The 23,614-nt window shown below is 40.5% G+C and overlaps 1 protein-coding gene across 2 annotated transcripts in view; it reads right to left on the minus strand.

The window, feature by feature from the left end:
• Positions 1-769: 769 nt before the first annotated feature.
• ttll7 (tubulin tyrosine ligase-like family, member 7) overlaps positions 770-23,614 on the minus strand; it is a 70,533-nt gene continuing 47,688 nt past the window's right edge. For both annotated transcript variants that reach the window (XM_017477559.3, XM_017477558.3), the window contains exons 14-21: positions 21,220-21,306; positions 20,119-20,314; positions 18,417-18,751; positions 17,488-17,622; positions 16,241-16,321; positions 8,419-8,579; positions 6,557-6,733; positions 770-2,199 (exon numbers count right to left, since the gene is read on the minus strand). In XM_017477559.3, the coding sequence (XP_017333048.1) occupies positions 2,091-2,199; positions 6,557-6,733; positions 8,419-8,579; positions 16,241-16,321; positions 17,488-17,622; positions 18,417-18,751; positions 20,119-20,314; positions 21,220-21,306 (1,281 nt within the window). In that variant the 3' untranslated portion in view covers positions 770-2,090. The remainder of the gene's footprint in view (positions 2,200-6,556; positions 6,734-8,418; positions 8,580-16,240; positions 16,322-17,487; positions 17,623-18,416; positions 18,752-20,118; positions 20,315-21,219; positions 21,307-23,614) is intronic.

Raw genomic sequence — 23,614 nt, forward strand, 5'->3', positions numbered from 1 at the left:
AATCTTTTTAAATTAGGCCACTGGATGTCTTATTTTGATGAGTCATGATTAAAGCCCCTTGACTTCTGCCTTTCTGAAATGCAGGATTGAAACAAATAGGTTTTTTGATTGCATTCACCCAAGACGTGATCAGAGTCAGACACTGTCCGATTCCCAGGGTATTAATGAGACCTGTAAGTGGGTCACCGGCAAGAACCTACATAGAGTCCACACTCCACAGCACGTGAAACTAGCTCAGTTCCCACTAGCTGACCATGCTGTGTGACAAGGATTTAACACCAGAGGGCAGGGGAATAGTCCTCAAGTTTCTGAATCAGTTGCTTAAAAAGCACTGCCATTGTTCAAGGAAGAATTTCAAGGTCATGACTCTACAGCACCACACTTGACAGATAGGAGAAGGGAGGGATATGGGGGAGGGAGGGCAGAGACAAAAAAAAAAAGATGGCTGGCAGCCTGAAATTGAGTGCACTAGTGTAAATAAGGGCTAGGATCACATCTATTCCCCTGGCCTTGAGTCAGGACATGACACGACAAGGTTAGCGAGGTTGCTCTTCCGAGTTTCACATGAGACAGGATGGAATGACACGGAGTGTCAGTTTTGTGCAGGATGAGTGTGTGTGCATGTGTGTAGCTTATTTAGATATTCTCAAGATCTCTCATGTTACAATAACATTAGAAGGAAGCCCAAGGAAAAAAGACAAAAGTTGTCACTCAATTCAGTGGGCAGAAAAGAGACAGAGACAGCTTAATGAGAAATACAGATCAAAAATCTAGAACCACCAGTCTTTTATTGCTGTTAAACTTAAGAATCATTATCTAGAATGAACATGTACGAAATCCAGGCATAGTGAAATGACACTAAGGGATAGGAGAAAAAAAAATAGCATATAGGTTTCATAGCATATCGTTATCGCCATATTCATTAAAAAAAAGGACTGCTGAAGGACATAACCAAAAACATCCTGCATTAGCATTTTTTTTTTTTTTTTTTTTTTTTTTTACGGGATACAATCTACCTGAAAATTAGCTACCAGGAGCTTTTTCAAATTGAAATTCTAACACTACCTACTGTCATACGGAGTAATCTAATTACTCACTAACCTCGATTTAGAAGCCATTAACACATTCCTGGTTGTGCTTAGTCTTGGCACGCCACAATCTGCACTGGCACTTGCATACAGTGTGAGAAAATACAGGGCATAGCTGCTAAAACACAAACATGGCAGTTTAGCAAAGACCTACAGTACTTTAAAACTCATTCTCATAGCTATAGTAAATAACACAAAAACAACTAACATACATAAAACGATTAAAAAAAAAACTTAAGTTAGTAGTGCATGTAAATAAACATTTAAAATAAAATAAATAGTATAAATAAATTCAAGTATTTCTCATGTGCAGTGATTTACCCTTCGTCAGTTGTGAACGCAAGTTTAAAAGACTGTGTATAGGCATACACAAGTGAACGCTATTGGCTGCAGCGCTGCAGAATTTTGCTCTCTCTTTTCTGAGAGGCAGGTTATCAGAAGACCTTCCTTTATCCTGGCTCTTGAGAAAAAGCAATTTGACAAAACCTCTCTGTACCCCTAAATTCTTCTTACTACTACATACTGTGGCAAAATGCAATAGAATCATTTAAGAAAAACAGCACCAGCCATTGGCAAACGTTGCAAGCAGCGAAAAAGAAAAACAGCAATGTATGTTCTTCCTTCATCAACGAGCATACACACAAATCCCATTCCATCTAAATGTCACTGAAACATTCACTGTTATTGACAGAATTGTTTTGCAAGTCCTGGAAATAAATCCATTATGGTGAATCATATTTTACAGTATAATAAAGGAGATAACTGTACAGCAGACTTTTTTTCTTTTTTTAAACATGAGATGAGATCCATGGGCACAAGCCGAACTCATGGGAGGGACTGCCTAAATGTCTGCCTCTGATGCGCCAATGACTACATCTAAAAAAGCGGACTGGCAAAATCCCTTTTTGCATGCTTCCAGAGTCAGCGTGTCCCCAAAGAGGGGTTCAGCAGAGGGATCTGTGCTCCTTTCCTCCCCAGGAGGCGGCGAGTGTCCAGGGTGGATTAGAAGTGGCCCATGCGGGTGGTGAAAAGACTGCGAGAGGCCACGTTCCGGCTCGAGCTGGAGGAAGGCCACTTGATGATGAACTGGGAGGTCACTGGCACCAGATACCTACACACAGAGAGATGGGAAACAGGGACAGGGGATGGACAGGAGATGCGGAAGCAGGATTAGCGTTGCAAAAGGTCACATGAGGAGATCAGGCCGCGTTAGCAATCTGACAACATAAAGCAAACACCCAGCTACCCCCTTAGCTCAATACTGTCCAACCCAACACGTTCCAACCTCTCTGTTTCCCCCTGATCCCTTGTTGTAAATGCCTTCTGTTTTTAATGATGAGTGACATTTTGCATCTTCACTCGGGCAGCTGAACAAGCCTCGTGTTAATAGACTGGCGGAGGACATTGTTTAACATCAATGCTGCTTAAATCTATCTAACAGGAGAAGGATGTCCGAAAGTGGATACTGGCGAAGATAATTACGGCCTGAAATGAGACGTGGAGGTGAACCAATTGAGACAGTATATGACCCACATAGGATAGCTGTTCAGATCTCATCACAGATTGTTAATGAGGACATTTAAATTGTTTATTCATTAAAAGGCAGTGAAAGCTAACACAGTGCTGTGCTCTAACCAAATGACCTATACCTGGTTAGTGCAACATGACAGTGAAAAGAAAAGAAAATTACAGTAACTGTAAAATAACCCTTGGGCTTGTCACTGTAACATGGTACTTGTGACAGTCTTCCTTATATAATATCCCCAGGACAAATTAGCCATGCTGCTTCTTCTAAGTATACTAAAAAAGATTTGCTCTGAGGGCTTCTGCTGCATTGCCGCCATACCCAGGAGACTTGTGAAAAGTCAAATTAACTTCATTTAGTTCAAGAAGAATGCCCTTGAAACTGCTCAAGAGTACCGCTCGTGCTTGTCAAGCAGATAGTTTAGAATGTAGATTAACTACTGTACATCCAACCCATTCACCAAAGTGCAGCATTGAACGGGGGGGAAAAAGACACATTTTTCCATCAAGCTAAATGCTCAAATATTAACATATATGCCATAGATAAATGTCAATATTTCAGAATATGAACAGTTGTATCAAACGATGACTTTGATTAAAAATGTGTGCCAGTTAAATTCAGAAATGAGATTTGAGATTTTCATTACATTTTAGGAGCTATTCACATAACATTGAGGTAATTCCAAAAGGTTCACAAATATTTTCCTAGCCAAAGGTGCCATTCCCATATGAGTCTCTTGACAAAGGTGTCTGTTTAAGGATGCGTGTAAAAGGGCTCCGTGACCCAGAGTCCAATCAGGCTGCCGGCAATATTTAATTGGATCTCTATAATGCTTCCACCAGGTCCTTGGCTTTTGATCACTGAGTAGTTCTTAGGAAAACCTGCCAGCGGAAAGCCCCCTGAGAGCCAGCAGCTGTCTAACGGTATTTTTTTTTGGAGAATATGCGGGTCTTCCTAATTATACACAATGACTTGGAGATCTGCACGTACCTCCAGTCAGTTTGCATGTTTAAAGTATATGTTCAATAGTTCTGCCACTGTCAAAAATGTTGAGGGGGGAAGAGAGTAAATAAAAAAATAAATCAGACTTGATATGTGATATGACTTAATAAATGATATTATTTATATTTATTTATATTTATATATATATATATATATATATATATATATATATATATATATATATATATATATATATATATATATACACACACACACACACACACACACACACACACACACACACACACATATATATATATATATATATATATATATATATATATATATAACCGGTCGAAAGTTTGGAGACACTTGACTGAAATGTTTTTCATGATCTTAAAAACATTTTTATCTGAAGGTGTGTGGTTAAATGTTTAAAATCATCGTAGACAAAAATATAATTGTACCAACATATTCATTTCTTTCATTAGAAAACAAAGATTTTATTTATAAAAAAAATATAGATTTTTTTTAAGTGGATGGAGCGAAATATTCCGAAAAGCACCGATAAATGTCCAGCGTAGGTTGGAAGTCCTTTAATACCGATTAAAAAGCACCTCAGGGGGATTCCTTAAGAAATCGGTTGAGAAAATGCCAAGAATACATTTCTGGAAATTCTAGGCAAAAAAAATAAATAAAAATACTGAATTATTTTTATTTATTTTGGATTTCTTTTTTTAATCACAACATAATTCCCATCGTTAGATTTGTGTTTTTCCAGAGTTTTGATGACTTCATTATTAATCTAATGTGGGGGAAAAAATAAAGAAAGAAAAAAAATAAAGAATGAGTGCGTCTAAACTTTTGACCGGTAGTGTATATATAATATATATATGATAAAAACGATATCTCTCGTATGCTACTTTGTTCATTAACAAAGTAGAAAAAGTTCAGTTTTTAAAATGTATTTTAATGTTAAAATGTATTCTAATGTTAAAATGTATTTTATTGGTCTTTGTAAAACTATTAATTTGCGGTAAAACAAACAAACAACCATCTTCTATTCTAAGATGAATCTCACTAGTAATGACTGGAATGATGTTTTGCAGCCTGAATCCTTTAAGAAATGCATCTTAGACAGTTGCTTAAGAGTCTGTCTCTGCCACCCTGATGGCTCTGGACCCCATGTCTCTCCACTGGCCAAGACTGGCAAGTGGAGGCAGATGTAGAACAGGCGGCGTATGGGTGCAGGTAGGGGGGCAACACACATGCCAGAGAGGAGGATGAGTGGCTGTTGAAAGGAGGGGGGGGGGGGGGGGGGGGGGGTCACCAGCAATATGGTGCCATGCCCCTACTCAGACATCATTTTCCTAACGAGGCAAAGCATATGCCGGCTAAGTGAAAAGTCTAATCTGTCATCCCCCTGCTCCGTTCTGCCACTGAGCCGTCAATGAGGCATGTCCTGGGAAAGATATGGAAGTGCGCGTCATGCACCATGCAGTGAAACTGTTGCGATTCGCTGTGACGAATGAGCGGGTGCTTGTTGCCATGGTAAGTGGAAAGGATGGAGGAAAGGCTGGCTTGCTTTCTTAGAAAACTTTTTTTTATTTTAGTCAGCACCCCCTCCAAGATGCCATGTTCAGAGACAAGCGAGCAAAAGTGGCAAACAGGTGCATGAGGGTGGGTGGTTACAGTCTGGACAGACTGGAGATATGGAGAGAGGGGTTGATCCAAAATCAAGAGTAGAAAGACCTGCGTCAAGGAGTGAGAGGGTAGAAGAGGAAGGGGTCGAGCCACGAGATGAGACTGGTCCGGCAGCTGAGGGCGAGCTTCACCACAGTCCGCAAGTCAAGAGCAAAAAGACAGGGTCATAGTTTTAATGTAGGAGGAGAAAAACGGAGGAGGCCATGCCCATACAAAGCTTTAATCTGTTTTGGTGTTGGATGGGATATGAATTTGTCAAGTCTGTAATAGTTTTCGGTGAATACTAGACACAGCATAATCCAAACGTTGGAAAAAATGAAGTGTTAGCACAGAATTTGAAACGCCAAGCCTGGGCCAGAGTCCAACAAAATTTCACAGCTCTAACACACCTAATAAACCTGGTAATTAAATGCTGAGGTGAATTAGGTGTCTTTGAGCAAAGATACCACCAAACCAGAACCGGACTCAGACACCCCTGGATTAAAAAAACAAAACATTAAATAAATAAAATTAAATATAAAAAAAAGTATCAGGTTTGATTAGCTTAAATACGTGTACAGCTATACTGAACACAAGTGTTTCACAGTATCATGTCTTCACTTTATGCATGCTTTATGCACGTTTCATTTTTATATATGGGCAACAAATATAGTATGGGCAGGACCTTGGTATAGACTCGAGTCAAGTACAGTGTACCAAAAATACAGGCTGGAATGTCAGAGTGCTTAAAATATGCATGTACCTATATCACGTAAACACTGAAAATATTTAAAGACATCGAGACTTCATTTGGATTACACCTTAAACCTGTTATTTACACAGCTGTTAGTAAAACGCTGAGCTCATTGCAATTAATCTGTCTCATTCAACTAGAATGAAATCAATTAAATGATAGCCTTTAAATTAAATTAAAGCCTAACTACTAAGCAACAACAAAGTGCCATATATTACAACAAAATGCCTGTTGGAATATACAGACTCAAAATCTATGGCATTATCTGCAGCTATAGATCACAGGAAGTAGGCTATGCAGAAGCTCTTAAGATTATTTCACTCTGGCTCATCTCTTTTATAATTGAATTAGCTGCACCTCAGGGGGCCTACTATGTTAAGTGATAATCTGAGGGTCATTCTTCCCTGTTCACAGCTTCCCCTGTGCAGCTGAAAAGTCAGATATGCCCCTTCCCAGCCATCTCCCCTGAACTCTGCTGCACAGGGGACCGAGGTTGAACAGATGGAAAAAGAAAAAAAAAAAATTAGTGTGGAGGAAAGATTAAGTCTGAAGGGAGGGGTTTACCTGGGATCATCCCACTCTGGGCTCAGGCCGGTCAGCGACCCGCGCGACTCCACTACGAACTTGTAAACCACCAGCAGGCAGTCACGGCACAGCTGCACCAAGCGCTGGCAGCACTGCAACTCCTGCGGCGTCACCACCTCGCTGCTCTTGCTGAAGATGCTCTCCCACGATGACCTGCTGTAGGTCCAAGCATATACATGCAAACATAGATCTCAATACAAAAAATTTTCCAAAAAGAATTCAGTAAAAACCCCAGGACTTCTGTCTCACCAGACGCTTTGATGAATGAGTGTCAAAAAAAAAAAAATTCAAAGGGCCTGGTCCTCAGCGTGGGCTGAATAAAAGGGAAAATACTGAGCTAAAATAATGTCTTTTTCTTTTCAAAGTCATTGGACAGCAGCAGTGATTGTGTTTCATTGTGGAGATGAAGGAATATAATGGCTGGGGATATGAGAGTACATTACAGGCGAGGAGGCCTTCACAATGCTCCCATGCTGGGCTTTCCTCTGAGCGCTAGCTGCCCACAGACCTCCTTCATGCACCGGGCACTGATTAAATGGCAGCAGCATGGGGTGCTTAGCACCATCACTAATCCCCTAGTGCCATGCACACTCTCATTAAGTTAAAATAAACCTGGGTGGTTATATCGCTATATCTGTCAATTATAGGTACAAGTGGGTTGTAGAAAATCCTTGTAGACCCACTAGATACCCACACAAGAAATGAATAGAAGGACACATGAGGGATTTTATGTATTCCTTTGTTGTCCTTACGGCGGCAGTCACAATAAATGCTGGTAAACAATTAGACAATAGAAGGAACTAGAGGAACTGACAATTAAAAAACCTTTTGCTTTTTTTTTTTAATGAGATTTTAAATTTTTCTTAATGGACATATAGACTTACCGGCCACTTTATTTGCAACACCTGTATAGTCATGCAATTATCCAATTAGCCAGTCATGTGGCAGCAGTGCAATACAAAAAATCATAAAGATACAGATCAAGAACTTCAGCTTCCCTAAAACTGGACAGCTGAAGAGTGGAAAAACATTGCATGGTCTTTTTCTAATCTGTGGCCTAATATTCCTGGCTGACAGGAATGGAGCATGATGTGGTCTTGTGCTGTTGTAGTCCATCTGTCTCAAGGTTTGACTTGCTTTTCTGCTCAACACATTTGTAAAGAGTGGATACTGGAGTTACCATTGCCTTCCCGTCAGCTCATTCTCCTCTGACCTCTCATATTAATGAAGCGGTGCCGCCCACAGAACTACCACTTGTTTTTAAACACCATTCTGTGTAAACTTTAGAGACTGTTGTGCATGGGAAACCCCAGGAGATCTGCAGTTTCTGAAATACTCAAACCGACCATGTCTGGCACCGACAACCATTCCATAGTTGAAGTCTCCGAGATCAAATTTTCTCCACATTGATGTTTAAAATGAACTGAAGCTCTTAACCTGTATTTGCATCATTTTATACTTGATGCTGCTGCAACTTTATTAGCTGACTGGATAATTTAATGAGTGTGACTTTTGTATCTTCGTGAAAAAGTCTATGATTCTTTGCTAGATTCAATTCAATTCAATTCAATTTTATTTGTATAGCGCTTTTTACAATAGACATTGTCTCAAAGCAGCTTTACAGAAATATCAACCATCAGATTAACCATGATAATTCGCCAACAAATTAAAATCACTTCATTTCATTCTCAAACATTACTGACCATTAAAGTAAGTCTACTATAAACAATATGTACATCTTCACTATGTCAAAAGTGGAGTTTGGCCAGTGAGCATTCATCTGACAGTTTCTTGATTATGAACCAATTTGCTCAGTATCTGTATAGTGAAGAGCTCCTTACCCAGAGCTGCAGAAACAGTTCCACAGGCCTTGACCATGGCTCCAGAGCAGGCGACTGAAGACGCGGTTAAAAAGGCGGTAGAGACGTAAACTGTCGATGTCAGGCTCCCTCCAGATCCTCTGGAGCAATGAACGAACATTGGTGCGGACAATGTCCAGGACCTTTACGTGTGAAGCACATGAATGAGAGCAAATGATTTCCATTACAGAATCAAAGCAAGTGCAATTAAAAGCAGAAGGATATTTTTCACTTTCTATAGTCACAATCATAAAGATTCAAGAGCGCAGGCTTTGGTGCAGGTCTAATCAATCGATGAGGTCTGTAGTGATGGGTAGAGAGGGGTAAAAGATGGAAAGACAGGTGCAGAGACTGAATAGAGTGATTGGAGAGCGAGGCTGAAAGATAAGTATGAGAATGTCATTCTAAGTCTAAACTGAGGCTAAACAGGTTGAAGAGCCCTAACAGTCCCATAGGCTGATTGGCAATTTTCTGTCATGTGACACTCAGATTTAATGATCTTCCGTGAGCAGTTCTCCGCACAGTGATCCTTTATATTTCAGCTAATATTCAGCATGACAATGACAATCCCCGTAAGTAATCAGACTGGTATAGATTTCACAGAGTAGGTACAAGGGCTTGAACACTGAAATGATCATGAAAGCCTCCTAAATTTATCCCAATTATAGCTGTTCTTAGGGCTATATTGAAATTAGCCAAATTAAGTTCAAAATATACAGTGCCCTCCACTAATATTGGCACCATTGGTAACTATGAGCAAAGAAGGCTGTGAAAAATTGTCTTTGTTGCTTAACCTTTTGTTTGATAAATTCACAAAAATATGCTGCTCTCATGGATATCAAACAACTGCAAACAAAACACAACTGTTAAATATAGGTGTGCAACATTTATTAGCACCATTTTACTTAATACTTTGTGCTACCTCCCTTTGCCAAGATAACAGCTCTGAGTCTTCTCCTATAATGCCTGATGAGGTTGGAGAATGCATGGCAAGGGATCTGAGACCATTCCTCCATACAGAATCTCTCTAGATTTTGAGGTCCATGCTGGTGGACTCTCCTCTTCAGTTCACTCCACAGGTTTTCTTTGGGTTTGAAGTCAGGGGACTGGGATGGCCATGGCAGGACCTTGATATTGTGGTCAGTAAACCATTTTTGTGTTGATTTTGTTGTATGTTTTGGATCATTGTCCTGTTTCAATTCAACCACGGCCCATTTTAAGCTTTCTGGCAGAGGCAGTCGGGTTTTCATTTAATATCTGTTGATATTTTGAGATTTTGAGATTTTTTGGCCACTCGAACCATCCTCTTCACAGTGCGTTGAGACAATATAGACACACGTCCTCTTCCAGGTTGATTCATAACATTTCCAGTTGACTGGAACTTCTTAATTATTGCCCTGATGGTGGAAATGAGCATTTTCAATGCTTGTGCTATTTTCTTATAGACACTTCACGTTTTGTGAAGCTCAACAACCTTTTGCTGCACATCACAGCTATATTCCTTGGTCTTACCCATTGTTATGAATGACTAAGTCAATCTGGCCTGTCTTACCTCATATTTACACCCATATGAAACAGGAAGTCGTAGTTGAACAATTTCCTGTTCCTAGTCACGCAGGTGTACTAAATAATATGTAAAATATCAATGGGAAAATACTTCAAACATATTTTTCTCATATGAACTCATAGGGGTGCCAATAATTGTTGCACACCTATATTTAACAAATATATTTATTGACAAACCTGTGTTGAGTTTGCAATTGTTTGATATCCATGAGAGCAAAGATCAAAAGTGCCAATATTCGTGGTCAGTCGATACCTGTGGGAAATTCTTCATATTCAGACTTGTGTTAAGCATGTGCGTAACTAATTTTTCTAGCCAGTACTTTCAGGGTACTACCTTTTCACTACTTTTAAAACAAGCACCTGATGGATAAAGAAACATGCTCTCAAGTTCAAAAGATAAATAATAGAAAATGTAGTTCAGACAAAAGACCATAATAAAAAGTTCAGAAGGCAACATTGAGGAACATCTTATAACCTAATATACTTTAAATAGATTGAGGCTGATTCTCATGAATAGTTCCATTTCCAACTTGGCAAATTTGTCCCAATTTATCAATTTGGGTTCCAACCACATTAACTGGCTGCGAGCCTATAAATTAACACTTGATACCAAATTTATATACAGCATAACCTAACAATAACAGAGATGCAGGCCAAATGAAGAAAGCAAATTTTTTTTTTTTTAACAGAATGAACTAGAAGGGTACTGATAGCGGCAGAAAGCGCAGGGCTTAGTAAGAGGTAAAAATGATGTGGCTGCTGTATATAGTTGCGGAGGAAGTGTGGACAATTCATGATTATTTGTGTCACAATGTCATATTTATATATTTAGATGTTGCCCTCGGATGCCGTTCTACGTTTGTGTGTTTTAATGTTGCCCAAAACTTGAATTTCAGAGTGAAATATTGTGTTTTTTATACAATATATTATAGTAATAACTGTCAAACTGTCAGTAACAATGCTGAGTAGTGCATAACTGGGACGTTTGGGTGAAATGGTTCTAAGGTCTGAATACAGATGTGGAAAACGTTATTACCTCCTCACCATAAATCCATGATACCTCACTGAATACAGTCATACAACATTCTAGAGCCATGTTTTTATGGTTTAACAGACGGTTTTAACATTTAAGCCTTATAATTAATAATCAGTTGCCAAAAGCCTCACAAGAACCAAATAAATTCTAAAGATGTTGATTAGTCCTGTATAACAGTTAGGAGGTATTTTGTTTTGCTTTATTCATGTTTATTTTTAACATAAATGAACTGCTTGAGATCATGTCACAGTAAATAAAAGTGATAAACACCTGAGACACACATGACCCAAACTCTTAGTTTTTGCTGTAGACTGATGCTGAGGAATTTTCTGGTACAACTTATGATTTGTTAACTTGCATTAAAGTTTTGGTATTAGCAGTAGCACACAGTGTCACGCAGTCTTTTTTCCCCCGCAAACACATTAACTCAACACACGTCTCATTTTATTCCAGCAGTGCTGTATAACATCCAGGTAATCTTTAGATAAGCAGTATTGCTTTTTGAGAGCAGAGGTTTGGTGCGTGTTACCCTCTGTTGAGCGCCACTCTTGTTCATTGTTTTTCATGTGGCTGACTCGTGAATATGGATGTTATACCTTAACTTCCTTGTCAAGAATCCTTCTTTTTGATTGGATCGAAAAAAAATAAAAATAAAATATAGACACACAGTGCATCCGGAAAGTATTCACAGCGCTTCACTTTTTCCACATTATGTTATGTTACGGCATTATTCCAAAATGGATTAAATTCATTACTTTCCTCAAAATTCTACAAACAAATACCTCATAATGACAACGTGAAAGAAGGTTGTTTGAAATCTTTGCAAATTTATTAAAAATAAAAAACAACAAAAAAAAGCACATGTACATAAGTATTCACAGCCTTTGCTCAATACTTTGTTGAAGCACCTTTGGCACCAATTACAGCCTCAAGTCTTTTTGAGTATGATGCTACAAGCTTGGCACACCTATTTCTGGGCACTTTCTCCCATTCTTCTTTGCAGGACCTCTCAAGCTCCATCAGGTTGGATGGGGAGCGTCGGTGTACAGCCATTTTCACATCTCTCCAGAGATGTTCAATCGGGTTCAAGTCTGGGCTCTGGCTGGGCCACTCAAGGACATCACAGAGTTGTCCTGTAGCCACTCCTTTGTTATCTTGGCTGTGTGCTTAGGGTCGTTGTCCTGTTGAAAGATGAACCTCCACCCCAGTCTGAGGTCCAGAGCGTTCCTGCCGCTGAAAAACATCCCCACAGCATGATGCTGCCACCAGCATGCTTCACTGTAGGGATGGTACTGGCCAGGTGATGAGTGGTGCCTGGTTTCCTCCAGACATGACACTTGCCATTCAGGCCAAAGAGTTCAATCTTTGTTCAATCTTTGGTCTGAGAATCCTTCACGTTCCTTCTGGCAAACTCCAGGTGGGCTGTCACGTGCCTTTTACGGAGGAGTGGCTTCCGTCTGGCCAGTCTAACATTCAGGCCTGATTGATGGAGTGCTGCAGAGATGGTTGTTCTTCCGGAAGGTTCTCCTCTCTCCACAGAGACACGCTGGAGCTCTGTCAGAGTGACCATCGGGTTTTTGTTCACCTCCCTGACTAAGGCCCTTCTCCCCCAATCGCTCAGTTTGGCCAGGCGGCCAGCTCTAGGAAGAGTCCTGGTGGTTCCAAACTTCTTCCATTTACGGATGATGGAGGCCACTGTGCTCATTGGGACCTTCAATGCTGCAGAAATGTTTCTGCACTCTTCCCCAGATCTGTGCCTCGATACAATCCTGTCTCGGAGGTCTACAGACAATTCCATGGAGTTCATGGCTTGGTATGTGCTCTGACATGCATTGGTCACTGTGGGACCTTATATAGACAGGTGTGTGCCTTTCCAAATCATGTCCAATCAACTGAATTTACCACAGGCGGACTCAAATCAAGTTGTAGAAACATCTCAAGGATGATCAGTGGAAACAGGATGCACCTGAGCTCAATTCTGAGCGTCATGGCAAAGGCTGTGAATACTTATGTACATGTGCTTTTTTTTTTTTTTTTTTAATGGGTCATGGGGAAACCTGGAGCCTATCCCAGGGAGCATCGGGCACAAGGCGGGGTACACCCTGGACAGGGTAATGCTCAATATCTTGGATATTTAATATACTAGAGTCCGCACTATTCCTAGGTCTCTGTTTAAATGTAATCAAATTTGTAATATTTCAAAAATTCAAATTTTCTAAGTTGTCACTAATATAATGTGTAATGAAAATTGTATTAAATTACAAAAGAATGTAAAATAGGAACATTTTCAATAGTGGAATAGTTGTCTATATTGAAATGTGTGTGTATGTGTGTAGGTATATATACAGGGTACGGCTAGTACATAATAGATAGCCATGGGTCCTTAGTCACAAAGCTCCATTAATGACAAAAGGGCACTGTGTGTCAAATTAAGCCCTAATCAAATAATATGGCAGCATATTTCAATATGCAATGCACTTTACAAACCACATAGAAGCCAACAGTATGGCAGTCCTGCGATAAGATCTAGGAAACTGATGCTTGTCAAGGAACTGGTGGGTCATTATTTGGTGCGGGGTGTTGCAACATGGTAAATGACGTGGTTATACATTCGGACACGACAGGGGCATAGTGTATGTACAGCCCATCGGGCAGCCAATTGTGAGAAGCCAGGATGTACTGCAATGATCTGATAGTGAGAAAGGTGAGAGCAGCTGTTACTTAGCAACCCAGCGGTGCAGGATTGTCACAGTAATTCACGCCATTATTCTGAACAAAACACGAGAGAACACAAATAAATGCCTCTACCAAAGTATAGGTTATTTTGCATGAACAAAATACATATGATTTCACACAATCCCGAGTTTTCAAACCGACCGACAATAGATCAGTGCATGATAAAATACTACTTCTACCACCGCCAATAATAATAATAATAATAATAATAATAATAATATTACTACTAATAATAATAATAATTATTATTATTATTGTTGCTGTTACACCTTTTATTATCAGCGGGCTCATTAAACTAATTAATTTATTCCCAAAAGACAGAGCGAAACAGAGGTGATTATATCGTTCCAAGAAAAGCTGCCCTCGCTCTGCCATACTTGGTTGACAAAGCCCTAAAATGCACGCTCCTTGGAACTGGTAAAAAAAAACCCCTCTGGGCTGGTTATTTTGGAAAGACAAATCCACATGACAAGTCCACATATCAGCAGTCTTACACTACAATGGAGAAATGTAAGAACTTTCTGACATTTCTCCACTCTGAGAAAGACTAAGACTGCTGATATAACAATTCTTAATCAATTAGCAATATTTTTAAAAAACTGTTAACTCATCAGAAAATAGTGCGCAATGCGAGTTTCCGTCCACTCAAACGTTTGAGGGGGGAGAAAAAAAAAATACATCTAAATTAAGCATATCCTGGAGAGCTTACTCTAGAGAAACGGGAACGACGTCAGAAGTGATTCCAGACAGGTGTGTTAACTTTACGTTGGAGAATTCAAAAACAACTCCCTTACTTTGCCCATTAATTAGTAACGAGCATTGATCGTGGATCAGTCTGAACCTATTTAAAAGGCACAATTACAGCATTTGTAGTCATAAATTACAAAGGTTAACGGCGAAAGAAATTAAGAATAATTAGCAGTCTATAATCTCTAATTAGTTTAGTTTACAACTACATAAGATAACTTGAAACAACAATACAAATGGCCCTTAAAACAGTTATATCCAAATCAATCATACTTGATATATTTAGTGATTAAAGCTGCTGTAAGCCATTTTAGCACTTCTCCCTACCAGACCTAAACACCTAAGGAGTCAGCGTCCAGGAAAATCTCTCTTTCAAACCCCTTCCTCCAAAGACCTGCACGAGCACAGTGCAAAAATGAGTTACATCTGATTTCAGACAATGAAAGAGAATGAGCTTGTTGTTCAGTTGCTTGGTTGGGTCAAATGTTGGCACCCTTCAAGCAAAACATATTCACAGCTAACTGCAGCTCGATTTCGGGGTTTTATTTACGGAATCACTGCTACATAGAACATACAGACAGAAATGTGTGGCGGTCTGAGAAGACCATTCAGATGTTGCTGAAGCGGAATTGTATAAAACGGTCAAAAATAATAATAAATCGTTTTAACCAAAACAAAATGGACATAAGCCGAATCAATTTAGTTTGTAATCAGATACTGACTGTCAAATTGTCCAGGGCGCTCCTGCACCGTTACATCGTCTAAAGAGGTGACAGCAGACGAAGTTAAAGTAAAAAAGACCTAATAAAGAATGTTAATAAAGAGAAATTTACCCAACTGAATGAAACTTCTTTAATCAGTGATTATTTTCATAACTCATGCTAGCGTGAACAAAGATCAGTCGAGTGAAGACATGATGATGATGAGGCTCTAAATACCATGAGTGACTTGTACCTCAGGTGATTAGACTGAGACAGATGTGGATGAAGCTAATAATCAAAGCGGTAAACCATTTAGACTTCTTTAAAATTTGACAGGCATGCCGTTTTCCCGAATGAAGATTAGGTTACCAATGTAGTGGAATGGAATGGAAACCAATAAATGCGATTTTCTCCGTTTTCACTTTTCGGGGGGTGACTAGATTTTAAAATGCTACAACCTTACTTGAGACTGAGATATGGGCAAATAAGACACCAATGTCAGCTCAGGAAAGCCTCATGTTCAGAATTCTATACAGTAGAAAATGTCAAGCAGACACAAAAGCTGTAGTGTAAAAGTGTAGCATCGGTTTTCAAGCCCTTGCACTCTCTCCGGTGGAATTTTCAGATGACTGTCTTCACTGCTTCCATAACAAGGCCATAAAGTTTCCAGTTCGTACGTATACTGCACATGCATGCACAAAATCATTAACAGGCAGACCACACCATGTGATTGATTAATACAACCAAAACATGTAGAAATTTTTTGTTCCAGGAAAGTGGGCAATAATAATTATTATTATTATTTTTTTAGAGGCATAAATAATTTTAGTAGCATCTATCAGAATGTAGACAGACCTCTAACTAGATTGTTCTTTAAAAGCGCTTACAGCCGCTTTAACTTATTCATTAAACTAATGATCTAAATTATAATGAACACATTTTACTGCGAAAAAAAAACTTCATTTTAAAGATGTATATAACTGTGGTGTATCATGTAGGTGGATTTATAATACTTTACCTTTCTTTGTTTGGTGGCATCTAACTTCACAAGCCAATAAGAAGCCACTTTTGGTTTATGATATTTCCAGTTGTTTAAAATCTGCGGGTGCCAAAAAAAAAAAAAAAAAAAAAAAAAGCATTACGCTCATTTTGTGACAAAAGACAACATTTCTGTCCCATTAAGTACACATTTCCCATTAAGTTGCCCATATTCAGTGCTTTTTCCCCTCCCTCAGGCATTTCCTAAGTATGGCCCTGCTAAGTTGTTTTTACATTATTTGAACTGTTTTTTACTACTGTGAAATAAAATCAATGCGTCTCTGCAACACATGCATAAACAAAGACAAATCTTGACACAAACAGACCATGCGGCGTTCCTTTTTCTCGTTCTTTCTGTAGTGAGACGCTGCGCACTTTATTGTTTCCTTTACTCATTTTTAACTAGTACATAGATCAATCTTAATGTGTGACTACACTGAGATTATTATCAATTTTGAACAAGCAAATCTTTCTTGTGTACTTGTTCTCTCATTAGCGCACCTTGTTACACTGCGCTACAAAGCTAATATTCTATTTATGTTCTCTAGTGGACCTCAAGTCAAGACAAATCTCTGGCTTGTTCCTCCACGGAGGAAATGAACCATGGACATGGTTACAATGAAGGATGGTGGTAGAGCACTCAGGCATTGATAAGGTCATAAACGTTAAATTCATCTTCTTGGATAAATCATTAATAATTCATTTAGGCTTACGTCGGCTCCATACTAATCAGGAGGCCATAAAGTACACTGATGCACACAGATATCTAAATTACAGTGTTCCACTTTCTAATGTACAACACTTTTTTTTTTTTTGCGTTTTTTCGTAAATGCAATTCATGGACTCATAATAGTCACTAGGAACTCTTTCTGAATTATTACCGAAAGGTTATTTTTTATTGCATTACATGAGAGACACAGTAAGCATAAAACTTGCAGACATTTGTTAATATTTTTCCCTTTCGAAGTGCAAGTGAAAAAATGTTGATATTGGAAAGGGTCTGAAACAGGTGCAGCTGCCCAGCTGCGTTTTCCATGGCGACAGCTAATAGCTCTCATTAACCATACAGGTGGACGGCTAATGACACTATGTACAAAATGAGATGGGGAGAGAGAGAGAGAGAGAGAGAGAGAGAGACAGAGAGAGAGAGAGCGAGAACCAGCGCTACAGGCAGCACTCTCCACAAATGAGCTGGGGGAACGAGAGGAGAGCGGCATACTAACTCACCTCGTCCAGCACGGCCTCCGCTTCCTCCTCGCTCTTCCCTGGGAATCGGATGCGTAACTCCCCCAGCGCGGCCAGCGTCTGCCGCGTCAGCTCCGCCTCCTGCTCCTTGCTCCTCGCGTTCAGCAGGGACTCTCCCTGCGGCACGCGCACACACACAAACACACACACAACGCAATGAAGATGAATTAGCGCACGCTGCCTTTTTTCCTTCCGTCATCAGCTTTTCCTTTCCTCGCCGCTCTCCGCAGGCCTGGAGAGCGAGGCGAGGCGAGGATGCCACAATTAGAGTGGCACAGCCGCAAGCTATTGCTTGGCGGCTCCAGCCTAGATCCCAGAGGTACCCGCTGTGCCAGATGAGCCCAGGTGACTGGAGGTTGGCTCAGCATGTCAGAACTGTCAGATTGTGAGACGGAGTGTAAAAGTGCCAGTGCTGTTCTGACTGTGGGACATCTTAACGCTCGTTACAAAGAGTGCTTAAAGAGAGGCGCACTGCTGAATGGAGGGAGTTTAGGGGCTAGTCAGATTAGCATAAAGAAGAGAGAAAGTGTGAGCTGGGGCACATGTTAGAGGGAGCAAATGAGGTGTGTGTTAAGGGATATGCATGTGTTACTATAAGAAGCGGAGAAGATGGAGCCATGGAGAATATTCTGTCGTGTTCATGAACACATTCATGTGTGTGCACCCCATCACACAGAAATTCATGCTGTAAGGCATGTGCACAATTACATCCCATTACATACTAGTGACCCTAATTCAAAAATGATGAACTTTACCTGTTTTATGTAATAATAACAACAGCAGGTAACTAAATTCATCATACCATATATACATATAATTTAGGTTTAGCTTTGCAGCTGATGGCACTGGATTAAATAACTGTTAATATAGTTAGTTTTAGGTAAGCAGACATGTGTGTGTTTTACACTTGCCATGGTGGAGTGGATAGTGCCCAGGCTGCTGCTGTGGGGCATTCTGTGGGCAGAGATGTTGCGGCTGAGAGAGTGTGAGCGCAGAGCTGTGTGCGGTCGAACCAACGATGTTGGCGGAGCCAAAACTCCTGCATGGGCTGATGCCACACTAGTGCTTCCCATCTGTGGCAAACTCTTGTTCGAGGTGCCTCTACCGTCACTGCTGGGTGACTGTCCACTCAAAGAAGAGATGGAGCGCGGGCATGACACAGAGCGGCGGATGAGTCCTGACAGCGATGGTGAGGATACTGAGCCCAATTTCTCTGGTTTGGGAGCAGGCTTCCAGTGCACACGGCCTGAGAGAGAGGATAAAAGAAAGCTTTTTAACATTCTTCATTTGTTTGTTTTTTTTTGGTTTGTTTTTTTTAACATGGAGAGATAGAAGACGCCAGAATTAAGTGTCTGAACTACTGAGAACAGAGAGAAATTATTAGACTCTTAGATACACACAAAAGGCCTGTATTGAGGCGCAAATGAAGTCAGAATTCCCCCTCCATGACAACAAACACAGAGTAACTGTGGCTTCCATTAATCACAAAGGCATGTGCTGGTCTTAGTGGCCTGGCTCTGCGGTTTTCGGATTAGAGCCGCAGCAGCTTTTGCCCACACGCGCACCGAAGTGTTGAACGACCTCCAGCTTGTCCACGGGCCAGCCGGCCTCGGTGTTCTGCCTGCGAGTCTTGAGGGAAGGAAGTTGCCAAGTCGTGCGCATTATAGGGGCTTAGCTTAGGCCACCCCCAGATGGGGCGTCAAAGTCACTCCAGCCTCAGCGACTCACTCACCCCTCAAACTTCAGCCAAATCACGGCTTTGTCCTTCATTCCGAAGCTAATGGAAAAACTGGAGGGTTTGACCGCTTGCTCAGGCAAAAAAGAATCTTTAAACAATCCACTCTTGCCCTGTGACACTTCAATACATGCTGGCATGGTGTGATAGCAAGACCTGGGGCATGGAAGGAGAAAGGCAGGTGAAGAAGAAAAGAAAAAAAAACAACTATAGTTATAAACAACTATATGTTTGTGGACCCCAAGGAAGTTGGAAACCTTTCCATTTGGAAAGAGTAGAGTTTGTTTGCATTCTTTTCAAGGTAAACCAAGAGCCTTTCAGTTAGGATCTCCCTGGATTGCGCCTCACCCAAGCTAAGACCCTAGCCTCCTTACAGACTAGTGGACTGAAACACATCAAAAAAGCTCATTAAAGCCACGGTGTATGGGAGCCAAGAGAGCTCTCAAGCTATCACCCACTACTGCCAGCCAGTCAAATTAAGAGTCTCTGGACTGCACCATCAGATCCTTGTGACCCTAATTAAAAAAGATGGATTTTGCCTGTTTCATGTATTAATTAGGTAAACAAATGCATTAAACTAGATTTACATCTGTAATTTGGGGTTAGTGCTGCAGCTGACACCACTAGATTACATAATTGTGTCTAGAGTTGGTCTGTCCAGAAAAAGACTTGAGGGTGTCTAAGTCTGTCTGTGACAATGGCAGAAGTTTGTTTAAGTAATTAAGAAGCCTTCATGGTTGTATAAAAAGCATCAAGGGAATGATTTCCTATCGAGGGCTGTGACATAAAAGAAGGGGAATGAGTGCAGCATAGTGGAGACTGTCCAAACTGGCCCCGAATGAGTACTAATAAAAGAATAATTTCCTTCACTGACTTACTGGAACGCTCAGAGGTTTTCTGTCTGCTCTCCCCAACCTCAATGGAGACCTTCTTCTCTTGGAGGTCGTTGGTGCTCTCTTCCTCTTCATCAGTGTTTGAGCATGACGTTCTGCTACTGTTGCAGCTGCCCGAGCTGTCTTCGTAGTCCCTGTGCCTCCTGGGCATCTGGGCGCTCTCGGGCATGGAGGACAAGGCCTGCAGAGACAGATAGACATGTCCAAGCCAATGATGTCCAGTGACATTGGGGGAGAGACAATGTTAGACAGAGTCAGCGCCTTGGCGGATATAGCCTTCATCCTGACTCCAATTAGCATTTGTCATAAGCAGTAGCTAAGGTGACATGAGTGGAGAGAGTAGGTGGAGAAAGTGATGGGAAAAGAAGGGGGAGTAGGATTGTGACACGGCCCTTGGCGTGCACCTTGATGACAAGTACAGTGTAGCGCCGCCTGTGATTAATGTCACAGCTGAGACGCGTTAATTCAATATAAGTAACTCTGCCCGGATACCACCTTTCACCGATAAGCATTCGGAATTATTAATTTATCATTTCCTTCTAAGAGAAAAGAAAAAAAAAAAAAAAAAGATCGGGGAGCAGAGTTAATTGAAGCGAATGCCTGTCCTGTGCTCAGGAAGGAGCACGCTGTTAGTATTAATAAAGCATTCACATCAGTTATTCAACAGCTAATTTAGCTTGGCTTTCTCTTGCAAAATTAACACTTAGGAAGCTATTGCGAGCGCAGGTTTAAACAAATCAATTAGAGAAAGAGGGAGATGGAGACTGAAGAGACGGAGACGAACTCAAACAGCTATCTCCGTTTGATTGTGCTGCGCTCCGTGGCATATTTAAGTGGGAATGCTTAAAACTGAATCCCGCAGTATTTCAACTGCTTCATTTCTGCCCTGATTTTTCCAGATGGCCCATAATGCACCCCTGGGAGTCTGTCTATCCATCAGATCATCGAGCGCTGTGGGCTCGCGGGTTGTCAAGGAAGAAAAGCGTACTCAGAAGCGACAGACGTAAATGAACTTCAACTGATGCCAATTGTGTAAGAAAGAATGGTTAGACTTGTGCTTTTGATGTATTTGAAAAGGCAACTTACCTTCACTCCTCTCTGCCTGGATGTCTTTCCCATCAACTTCTCATCATCCAACTCGCACTGCTCCAGCAGATCCAAGATGTCCTCTTCCTGTAAACATACCACCCAGAAATGTCATATTTAAACGACGGTCATATGAAACGTTTGGCCAAAGATTTGCTGACTTTTGTTGGTGGTCTGCGCCAATGTGCTAGATCATACAAGTGTGTGCTTCCCTGAGTCTGGATTAATGCACTCAGCTAGCTAACTAGTCCGCCATTTGTTATATAAGCAACCATATTGGAGGTTTTATTTGCGTGGTGGGCTAGCCAATGAATGAATAATTCCCCCTCCCTGACCATAACAGCAAAATAAACAAAACGTCCCATACAATGAAATAATAGAACTGACTGCAAAGAGATTTTTAATTAAGATTACTAATGGTTTAGTACAGTTATTAATGATTAATGAAGGGTTTAGTACAGTATCATTTTAGGCATGTACAAGGGTGTTTCCACGATTGTAGTGCCAATTCCATGACTATTTAACCATTTTGCATTTAACCATTCAAAAAAAACCAAAAAAAAAACAAAACACGTTAACCCATCTCAGGCAACCATCCTTTTTTTTTTTTTAGCAAAAAAGAAAAAAAGAAAAAAAGAGGTTAACAAGCTAACCATACAAAAGACACAAGGATATTATACATGATTTACTTCAAATGTATTTTTATAATTTGTAATTCAGGTATCATGGTTGAATTTAACAGCATTTGGCAGTCGCCCTTATCCAGAGCTACTTGCATTCATCTCATTGAACATTTGAGCAGTTGAGGGATAAGAGTCTTGCTCAAGGGCCCAGTAACGGCAGCTTGGCGGTGCTGGGATGTGAACTCGCGACCTTCCGGTCAGAAGTCAAACATCTCAACCACTGAGCCACCACTGCCTTGCTGTCTACCATCAAAGTGAACTCCTCAGTTAATCAGGAAATTCAGACAATACAGCTTCCTGTTGAACATGTGACTTATTATTATAATATAATATTCCAAATATTTTGTATTTGTAAATGCGTTCAGGTGACAGGGTCAAGCGAATGATGTGGAACATTAATTCAAGCATGTGATGTTAAATGTATTTACACATTAATGCAAAATGAATATGATTTGTGAAGTATTTCACCGATTATATTTGTAACACTAGTGTACGCAGTAATGATGGTCTAGCAACTGGAATTGCAGACTCTATAGTCCCTCTATACATTACAGTAACATACTCAAAACACACCTTAGCAAAAAAATGTACACTTTGGTGTGTGTAATAAATAATGAAGTGGTAGTTAAGGTCATTTGACGTAAAGTCGGGCTGAGATGAGCGCAGATTATGTGTAGAGTAAAGGATGGGTTTTATGAATGCTGAGTAGCTTGGAGTTTATTCCTCACTATACAAAAGAAACTGACTGAATTACGTTTTCTGAAACATCCCTGATATCACGAAAAAGGCTCTCCAATGAACGTTTGTCTCCAGCCATCACAGCGGTTTTATAATGAGAAATACTGCCCACAAGAAAATACTCTTGCAGAGTTAACACCGATAAGCTGCTCACTGATTTATTCTTCTAGCACAAATGGACATAAGCATATTAAATTCAATTTCTCACCACATCCATGCATTGTTTCATAAATCCAGATTAAAACGTGCCTTTCGGGCAAGAAGCCGAAGACTAAACAGGCCGTTAAAACATTCTAGCGACTTATGATTAAGGAAGCTGATTCTATACCATCATTTCTGAACCACCTCTTCACGTCACAATTCAATTCAATTCAGTTTTATTTGTATAGTGCTTTTTACAACGGTCATTGTCTCAAAGCAGGTTTACAGAAATATATAAACGCAGGATACAGATTTTAAGTGTGTGAATTTATCCCTATTGAGAAAGCCGGTGGCGACGGTGGCGAGGAAAACCTCCCTAAGATGAAACCTTGAGAGGAACCAGACTCAGAAGGGAACCCATCCTCATCTGGGTAACAACGGACAGTGTGAAAGTGAGGGGAAGTTCATTATGGTTTTTATAACCGATGCTTGAATGAGAAATGAGCAAGTTGAGAAGCTAATACGGCGATGGCACATGCTTCAGCAATCCTGACCCTTACTCAAATAAGCCAGATCCACAGTTCCCACTCTATAGAAATTACATGCTCACAGAAAGTAGCAGAGCTGCCCAGGCCACATCAGCCACTCCGATGCATTTCTAACTGATCTCACTACAGGCAGCTCAAATTCCATTAAATTGCAGAGTGTGGATGGGCAATACTGAAAGAGGCCCTCCAACAATGCAGCACACTGATGTCCCTGAGCTGACATATACTTGCCTTGAAAATCCTCTTCAAACATCCAAATATTTCTGAGAAGTGGCATGGTACAAT

The sequence above is a fragment of the Ictalurus punctatus genome, chromosome 10, assembly GCF_001660625.3.
Source record: "Ictalurus punctatus breed USDA103 chromosome 10, Coco_2.0, whole genome shotgun sequence".
Taxonomy (NCBI): domain Eukaryota; kingdom Metazoa; phylum Chordata; class Actinopteri; order Siluriformes; family Ictaluridae; genus Ictalurus; species Ictalurus punctatus.